The sequence below is a fragment of the Cryptomeria japonica genome, chromosome 4, assembly GCF_030272615.1.
Source record: "Cryptomeria japonica chromosome 4, Sugi_1.0, whole genome shotgun sequence".
Lineage (NCBI taxonomy): Eukaryota > Viridiplantae > Streptophyta > Pinopsida > Cupressales > Cupressaceae > Cryptomeria > Cryptomeria japonica.
Genome location: NC_081408.1, coordinates 547,552,514 through 547,562,697, shown reverse-complemented (window position 1 = coordinate 547,562,697; position 10,184 = coordinate 547,552,514). Strand labels below are relative to the sequence as shown.

Below are 10,184 nucleotides of genomic sequence, written 5' to 3'. Positions count from 1 at the left end.
TATCCATATAGCAAGGATTTCAACTTGAAAGTATACACATATGCTGATTGGGTAGGCAATATAGATGATTGGAAAAGTACAACCGGTGGTGCATTCTTTCTAAGTGGTAGACTGGTCTCATGGATGAGTAAGAAGCAGAGTTGTATCTCTCAGTCTATAGCGGAAGCAGAGTATGTTGCAACTTTCATGAACTGCACTCAGACAATTTGGATGAAGCATGTATTAAATGGCTTCAAATTTCCTGTATCTGAACCAATAAGTATATTTTGTGACAATACTAGTGCAATTAATATCTCCAAGAATCCGGTTTTACATTCTAGAACCAAGCACTTTGAGCTTAAGTATCATTTCTTGAGGGAAAAGGTTCAGAACAAAGAGATTGCACTGGAACATGTTTCCAGTCAGGAGCAATTAGCAGACATATTCACCAAGCCTCTACCAAAGGCTACATTTATGTACTTAAGAGGTGAATTAGGAGTGTTTCCCCTTCAGGAGGTAAACTAAAGGTATATGCTCCAGATCAGTCAGGTATTGCATAGTCAAATTTTTCTTCAAGATTGATGTGTTGAAGGATGCTACTCCTCAGTGAGAGCAGCATAATGGAGTAGGGAAGCTTGTGCCTCCGCTTTGGCATTGTTGTCAAAGGGGGAGAAGATGTGAAGCGGAGAAGATGTGAAGCAGAGAGATATCTTTGTATATTGCTATCAATGCCAAAGGGGGAGATTGTTGGCATTATGTAACCGGTATGAGGACATAATAACATTGTATGTTATCATTGATGTCAATATGCTAAAGAGGTGAGAACCGGCATATGTGAGAACCGGTATAACATTGTGAACTGACATTTGTGCCAAAGTGAAGTGGTATGTTTGTTCAAGGTGAACCGGCATATGGTTATAGGAACTGGCACATGGAAGCATTGTATGACTACTGGTTGGTAGTCTCAACTTCAGGCTTTCCAGTTGAAGTGCTCCAAGCCTGTGTGGCTCAATCGGTGACTTTGTGTGATGAGTTAGCATGGTAATGAAGAACAGATCATGTTGCCACGTAAGCCTAGTGCACGTGAAAGATCTTGCATGAAGGAGATTGTTCCTATCTACCTCAGGAATGTGCGAAGTTTGTAAAACAGTGATAATGTGTGCTGGGTAATCAACCGCCATGAAATTGGTGGAAATGGACGATGGAGAATGTCTTGAGATTGGATCAAGAACTATTGCATTTAATGCAGTGTGCTCAATGGTCAGAATTGAACCATTTGAATTCCTTAACCTAATAGGTTTAGGGTTTAGGGTTTATGCTATAGACCTATCTGTTTCCTATAAGGTCGATGTTGTGTCTCTTTTTTAGGTTGTTGGCAAAAGTTGTGTGTGTGTATCTAAGGGAAGGGATACATGATTCTTGCCAGACCAAAAAGAGAGAAGTGATACCTGCAGAGTGTAAGTGTAGAAGGTGAAGAGGAGCTTAAATGGATCTGCATTGGCATTGAGTGTTGTTACCAGATCATTGTAATACCTATTGATCTCTAACCACCTCAATAGTTGGAAAATCCCTTAACAGTGTAGCTTTAACCGGCTTGCTGTAAATCCTTTAACAGGGTGACTCGAAACAATTGAGTTCTTGAAATCCTATAACAAGGTAACCTTTAACAGGGTTTAACCCTTAATAGGGTATTCTTGCCATCCCTTAACCGGGTGATCCCTAATAGGATCGTTCCTAACAAAACCTATTGTATCAGTCTTTAACCGGACAAGGCTCCTAACAGAGCGAACTTCTAAAGAGTTCAAAAACAAGCTTGTGGGTATTCATCCCCACCGTGGTTTTTCCCTATTGAGTTTCCACGTGAAAAATATGTGTGTCATGTGTGATGTCTTCTTCATGTGATGCTTTGTTTTTTTCTATCAAGCGGTGAATCATGTTGATCTAGTTGCTCATATGTATATCTTTGATGGTAGATTACTTGTTCATGTATTAGGGTGAAATGGAAATGAAGTGTTAGAGTATATGAGAAGATAGGTATTAACCAGTTTATGCTTGTCTTAGCTATTCTGGGTTTTTGCCGGTTGTACTCTGTTCTAGGACCGGTGTTACTGTTTGTCTGTCAATGCATAGTGTCTGCTGACAAATTGATTTAAGAGTGTATTTTTGTTTGTACTAATTCCCCCCCCCCTCTCAATACCTATTTGGTACTATTCTTTCATCATTGAGTTATCAGCACACCCTAGAGGTATATCAGAATTGAGAGATATCAGTAATGAAGATAAGAGGAGTGCAGAAGAAAAAGAGTTTGTAGATCACATGGCGGCCTTACATATCCAGGTTAAGCAATATTTGGAGGATATGAACAGCAAGTGTAAGGAGAAAGTAGATGAGAAGACATAAGAAATTTGAAGTTGGCGATGAAGTGATGGTGTATCTGAGAAAAGAAAGATTTCTAGTTGGAACCTATAACAAGTTGCAGATGAAGAAGTTTAGACCTTGTAAGATCTTGATGAAGTTTAGTTCTGAAAATGCATATGAAGTGGAGTTACTAAATAGTTTGAATATTTCACCTATATTCAACATTGCAGATCTACATTAGTATCATGAATCAGAATTCAATGAAGACAGTATTGCAAACTTGGAGAAGAAATTGCCCCAGAAGGAACCAAAATAGATTGAAGACATTTTGGATAGAAGGAATGGATGTAGTACCTGGATCAGACATTATAAGGAGTATCTTGTGAAGTGGAAGAACAAACCAGTTGAAGATTCATCTTGGATTTCTTAGGCAAAGGTGGACCGCCTTGGTTTTCCTCTAACCCCAACAAAGTGATAGATTCACTTTTTTTCAACAACCTTAGATGTTTGATGCAGGAGCATCCCTGGTTCTTGGCAATCTTGCATCAACCAAAAATATTTCTTTTCTAGTTTGTTTTCTGTTTTTCAGTTTCAATATTTCTTTCTGTATTTTCTTGCATTGTCTCGCCAGGTTTTGCAGAGTTGGATTTTTCTTGAGGACATGATCATCTTCCTTATTCCTAATCCACGAAGCATTTGGATCATTTTTCAGTAATTTATTGATTCTAGATTCCAAGACAGTTTTCTGGCACCATAACCGTTTGGACCTATTTGCATTGGTGAATCTACAAGATCCTTTCCATAGCTTGTGGATCCCAGTTCATTGATTCCGATGTTCCTTGGCATGTGGTCGACCTTCCCTTTGATCTGCACTTCATCCTTTGGATTTTCTAGAGGAATCTCTTTGGTGGAGGCCGACCTGTTGGTTTTACATGTTTTATCTTGTTCTTCGCTATTTGATCCTTTTTGGGCCAACTGGATATCCTTGGATCATATAAATCATTGTAATTAAGCATTAGAAATCAGTTAGATAGAATATAGAAGATATATCCTCAGATTCAGAGGTCCTGAGTTGACCAATTCTGTAATTGAGCATGTATGTAGCAGGCTAGTGAGCCGAATCTTGTATCCCGGATGATGTCAATTATTTGTAACCACTTTTCATGATCTAATTTATTCAATTTTGCATTGCCTTCATCATATCCTCTTGTTTCTGTTGTGTTTACTCTTGTTGCCTGGTTTGGATTGATCTCTTTGAGGTCCCTCCTAACCGGTGACTGCACCAAAATAGCACCTTCCAACTTAAATACAAAAAATGATAAAGCTTTCTCAAAATATTTTAAGAGAGGTGAAGATGTGAACATGCTTTGTTTTCAAAAGAGAGTGAGGATTTTGTTTAGTCAAGTATGAGAATATAGAATAATACTCTCTCAATTGGTTATTACATTAGGTTTCATGGACTTGTCAAGGGAACCCACATTTCAAACTCAAAAGCTTCTAGGATGTTGGAATTCAACATGGGCTTCCACATACCACCCTCCTACCCTCAACAAATTCCTTAACATTCAACGTGTTCTTAGAATAAAGGTTAGGGAGATATTGTTGTCTAAAATATAATTAAACTTTGATGTAATGGAAACAAGCCAAGATTTGGACTCGAAGTGGACCTAGAACATGCCATGAGGATGAACACTAAAGTGGGTTCAAAACACATCTTGAAATTACATGGGCATAGAATTTCCTACATTATATGAGTGTACATCAATTAGGACAAGGTAAGTGTAAATAAAATACACAAGACATGGGTGTGTAAATAATTGTCTCCCTAACTTAAATAAGTACAAGTCAGGTGCATCAGACATATACATTTAATTGATTCACATGCTTAGCTAAGTGAGCTTATCCTAAGTATCTGCATATAAAGAAATATAGTAATAAAATAAATCTAAAAAATAAATAGTCCTTTTAAAACTATTATATAGGTAGATCATAAAAATATTCATTGTGGATGGAAAATAGATTCTTTAAGTATGGAAAAACATATATACTTCATTCTTTATCAATATATTATGTTCCTAAATCTAATCAAACATTTAATTGATAAATACAAAGGAGGATAAATAAATGTATCCCCTAGTATTAGTTCATGCCTTGGTGGAGCATACAAAATGGATCATTCCTCATTTTCTTTAAAATCAAAGGTTAGAGGCTAAATTTACATTCCACTCTCTTATTAAAACTAAAAATATTGTAACAAGATTATTTATGGTGCAAAATATTATAAAATGGAAGAATCGAAAGAACAAAGTGCCAGTCTTCCCTAGAGATTTCACTATTGTAGGATGTGGTGGGAAAATGGATTGTAAAATAGTAAATTTCTACTTTAGTTGTGTCATCTTTATGTAAGATTAATATTTTATTTTACTAAATTCTGGTTGGATGGATATCTCATATTCTTTTGATATAAAATAAACAAATACATGTCTAGCATAAATTAATTGCTTGTTACTTTTAAAAGTATTTAATAATTTAGTGGTGATAATTGTATACCTTGAACTTTTCATCTTTCTTTTGGTTCAATTTGATCTCATTATTCTTTATGCAATGACTAGTATACAAGAAACACAATATATACGTAAAGAAGACAGGTAATGTTATCTTAATCAGATTCCATCTACACTCATTTTCAAGAACAAGACTCTTAATTACACATTCCTTTAACCATGTCATATCTATAACTGTAAAATTGAACCCATTTAGTATATTTGATACACAAATGATTCCACCAATTTGAAAACTCGAATTCAAATTTGGGCCTTAAGTTAACCCTGTCCTACGTGATAGGATAACTTGAAGCATGAAGAGTTGAATTTAAGAATTCGCTCTAACTTATTTTTCAATATTTATACAATTAAGAGAGAGCATTCATAGATGGCTGAAGACCAGGAAAAGAAAACCCAAAAAATGGCAAGAAAAAATGTTGCTTCATTAAACCAAAAGCGTGATAGAAAAAATATGAAACCACTGACAGAATAGAACCATATAATATCTGGCTCTATTTATAATCATTTCATGAATGTTGTGCCTCCAAAAATGGCAGAAATAGGGGTCAGTCCAGTTCTCAAAGGCATAACTATATTGCCTTATATCTTACACAAGTCACTGTCCATGGCCTTTATTACTCACACAGAAAGCATACCATACATAATCTACCTCTTACACTGTATAATCGTATTGATCTTTTTCTGAGCATTAACAAAAGAATGCCATGGGTTGGAAACTTTTCTCATACTTGCTTCATATACTTGTGCAAGGCTTCATGTAAAGTTTCTTTGGTTGTATTATCCAGAATCTCCTCTGCCTGCAACATACGAAAGAAAGATAACCATATAACTTGTCATTGCAATAACTCATGACAACTTACAATATATATACACACATACATTTAGAGCACCCACCTTGACATGGAGGCAATAAAAAATCTCTGTATCAGTAGTCGTGACAAACATATCCATGACATGCATGTTATGGGTCTCGAGGACCAATATAATGGAAGGTAAAAGCTTCGCCTTCTGCATGCAGTTCATTGTAATAAACATGTCTTGACCGTTGCAGATAAACCTCAAATTCTCTGGATTTTGATCAGATTCCACAACCGAGTTTCTTTTGCTTTTTATGCTGGGATGGACACTGCCTCCTGTTTGGGTAGACAATAAGCGGCTTGCAGGTTTCTCAGAATGAATGGCAAGACGTCGTTGGAGAGATTGAATATAGTTTATTGTCTCTGATAGAATGGACGCCTTGTCTACCTGAAAAGTAAAAGTTTTACCATTCAATATTTTAACAAGTAGAAATACAATTTTGTAAGTTTCTGTATATAAACTATGTGCCCACTAACACAGTCCACCTAAACTCTTCCCCACTATTCAAGATCAATGGTCAGGGTAACATGCACATACTGATTGCTTATGTAAAAACTTACACACAATTTAATCTAGAAATACTGATCGTTTATGTAAAAACTTATACACAATCTAATATAAAAATAATAACGGTGTTATAGATTGTGAAAATCTGATATCAATAATATTGACATGAATAAATCCATGAAAAACTTTCCACAAACAGTTTTTTGAATTGATAGATATATATAGCAGTACTAACCTCTAATCTTCATCTTTACCAATCTCAAAATGATGGTTAGTCTAGGAGATCAATTCTCAGAGATGTAACGATTAATCCAACACCTCTACCTGATTCCGAGTTAATCCTACAATCTGTAATAGGCTCTGAAACATATGCTATTTTTACAGTAAACCATAAACATGCTTACAGTGTCCCTTAAATTCTAACAAGTAAGATATCAGTAGCTGTATGATTTTCAGTTGTGACAACATTGATCTGGATCTGGTAATATGTTTGTTTCTTGTGAAGAGAACAGTATAAACATTGGTTGGGATGCGGCTGTAGAAGATGTTCTTCACTAAGGAAAGCTTCCAACTTCCTAATTGAAAGCTAAATTATCACCAAACAGGGAAACCATGAAAGTTAAATTATTACCAAAGAGGGAAACGATTATTGCCAGCGGTTTAAGCAAGGCTCAACCCTTGAAGTTATTTTATGTTATTTTGAAAAAAGAGTAACGGTATAACAAGTTCCTTGTACAAGAAAATGGATTTGTAAGCAGTACCCCTTGGGACCGTTGGTCACACAGAATTTATAGGGTTTAAAGCTTGCTTAAAAATTCCATACACCAGCTGTTCATTAGACAGAGCTCTTGTGAACTCATACGGCACGTTTTGAGCCCATTTTGTCCTTGAGTTTCCTTTTACAGAAAGAAAAAATTTAGGGTTTCAAGAGAAACTCAATTTCCCTGAGCAGTGCTAATGGGATGCGGACATGAACAAACCGCCACGTTACCACCCACTAAATCTTAAGAAGAAAACACCATACTTTTCCAACGAAAACTCCGTTCTAAACGCCTTTGAATGCAGGAATGAAGAATATAGATAGAAATAAGGACAGATATAGCAAAAAAGCATGAAAGATTGCTTTCTAGGAAAAGAAGATGTAAGTTTTTATCCTAATGCATCTGCTTTTCAAAACCCTAAAAATCTTACCTTGGCCGGAGGACTTGGCAACAAAGAAAACATTTGTGAAAACAAGTGATTCATTTCACTGCGGCGCAGTCTTTCTGAAAGAATGTGATTCTCCCTTGATGAACTTAAACCTCCACAAGATAGTTTCCCTTTGAGGGATTCTTCTCCATTGACTCTCCTTCGCTTAGAGGAATACAATTGCTGTGTTATGTCTGATCCACTTTTGTAGCAAAGTTGAGGGCCATGGAGTGAAAAAGGAGATCTTTCTAAGGAAGAGGGAGGCTCTTTGGCTTTGCATTTCTGGACTAATGCACTGAGGTCATCAAGCCCAGGTTGGCCATCATTCACTTTAACAGAACCTTCACCACCATTGCTCAAAGACCATGCCTGAGTTACAGCTTGTAGTGCAGAAAAATCATCTAAACCAAAACGATTTAGAGAAAAAGAATTTTGGGTGTGGGGTGATATTACTGTTTGTTGATAGGGAAAGGAGATGGGCGAGATTCCGTGGCCTCCATTAGTTAATGCATGGGTTTCTGAATTGGTAACACCGCGTTGGAAATGCATTCTGCTTGGAGAATAAAATGGAATGTCTGGTATGCTACTAAGCAGACAAATATGGTATTAGAGGAAGAACAGCGTGGTAAACGATAGATAAGTTCTCTCTGGTCTGAGAGGGACGAATGATAATTGCAATGGCATAATTTTCGATGACAGATGAAGGAAGATGATTGAAAGATATGTGTCAGCATGAAATATGACCAAAAGTTTTTTTTCTGGAAAGATGGGTTGTTGGATTTGTTTAAATTTCAAAGCTCTGTCGTCATCAATCCCAATCAGCACCAGACTTTCCAGTATCAGATCAATTAAATTCGTACGAGACTGATCATTTTGTCAGGTCGGTAATTCTTATAAAGCTTTTACATATCCAGTGGTGGAAAATAAGAATGCATTAGTGTCTCTCAGGTAAAACTATGGTAACATTATCTTTTCGAATGCTCAGTATAAGATTCCAGAGGATTTAAGGAAGTTTTAAGTTTCATATGATAAGAATATCTTGCAGTGTTTCTTGAACTTATACCTACACTTTTGTCTCACCATAAAACTACTTTTAACACATGGTGTAATCAAGGACAAGGACCCACCCAAAATATTAACGTTTGGATAACTAGTTGATTAGCTTTTAGCTTTGTTCAGTTGTTTTCAGGTTTCTTATATTAGAGTTGTAAGTGAATAAGTTGTGAAAAGGACTCACAAAGAGATTGCTAATTATATTCCATCTCATGTTTGCATGGATTATCTCATTGTAAAATCCTACTTTACTTAAATCTTTGCTTTTCATTTTTATTTTTAAAGATTGTAAAGACATCTAAAAACAGATTAGATTGTGTATAAAAGCAATGAATTAAATAATATCCTTTTATATTTTTTTTATTGTAAAATTTTATATGTGGAAAGTTGATTATGATGTTCTTTATTGTATTATTTGTATGGTGATGGAAATGAGAGGATTACCAAGTTCACTTATGTAAAAAAGGAATAATACTTATTTCCAAAAAAAGATACATTAAAGTGGGAGAAAAAATGATTCAATAGGTTCAACCTCAAATTTATGAATGAAAGGGTTGAACATAGATTGGATATCACTCTCCCCTTTGGTTTGAATTGAAAATGAGCAATTGAATGTGAGAACTAGGGTTTATGATATATAATTAACAAAGATCTACATACAATGACTAATTCAGAACATACATGCAGACATGGAGCATAGATCTAGAAATGGGAAGTGGAGAAGAACTTGCGAATGAAATCTAGGTTTAGAGATATGAGACAATGATGTTAGGCATCCTTGTTGAAGACTGTCAAATGTAGACAAATGAGATATTTTCGGGATTAGGATGTTGCTTTGCGTATCTCTCTGAAAAATTTATCAGAAAAGTGTTAGATATCATCAATTGCTAGTGTCTAGGGTTTTCTAGTTCTTCAAAATTAGGTCCTGTGAACCTCCATCTCCTCTTCTTAGATCTATATTTGTTGTTTTTGGATCCTATCACCTCAAGCTTACTATAGTTGATAATGGTGATGATGCAATGATCTTTAATTTTGATCACAAGTGTTGATGCAATAACATGAAATGACATGACATGACAATACATAAATGCATCAATCATAAAAACATGCTTGGATGAAGATTGTTGCAACTTGTTGCTCCATAATGCTTAGATCTTGAAGGATATGGTGGGATAAAATGATCCTAGTAATGCTCAATGTTGTGGATGAAAATTGAATGCTTGTGATGGATGTTGATGGATGTGAAAATGATTTGAAAAGATGTTCTTATATAGGATTATGAAGTTATTTCATAAATTAGGCTAACCTCCAAACATCAAATTGAAGTATTAAGATCAGTGATCAACTACTAGGAACTAGACACCAAAATAATTAAAAAAGGACCCCTTTTGGAGGGGAAATCATTCTTGTTTACCCAAAAAGGGTTGAATCAATGATGGATTTGGTGCACTAAAGCTTAGGATAGAGACCTAGATCACCCTATGATCATATGACAATAATTTTGTAGTATAAAAGACCATAGACATGCTTGGATAAGAGCTAGGAGAAGACACTAACTAAATAACTAAGGAAGAGCGGTTATAGAATTATAACTTATCCATGATTGCTATATTGTAGATCATGCAATATTCCTTTATTCCTAAATCTAATGCATATAATAAAATATTTTCTCTTGAG

The 10,184-nt window shown here is 35.4% G+C and overlaps 1 protein-coding gene across 1 annotated transcript; it reads right to left on the bottom strand.

The window, feature by feature from the left end:
* Positions 1 to 5,344: 5,344 nt before the first annotated feature.
* On the bottom strand, positions 5,345 to 8,187 carry LOC131034977 (transcription factor bHLH94). The gene is made up of 3 exons (XM_057966600.2): positions 7,458 to 8,187; positions 5,796 to 6,146; positions 5,345 to 5,698 (listed from the first exon to the last, which is right to left on the bottom strand). Exons 1-3 carry the CDS (start codon positions 8,001 to 8,003, stop codon positions 5,624 to 5,626), a joined length of 972 nt encoding a protein of 323 aa, XP_057822583.1. The 5' UTR covers positions 8,004 to 8,187; the 3' UTR covers positions 5,345 to 5,623.
* Between the last annotated feature and the right edge of the window lie 1,997 nt (positions 8,188 to 10,184).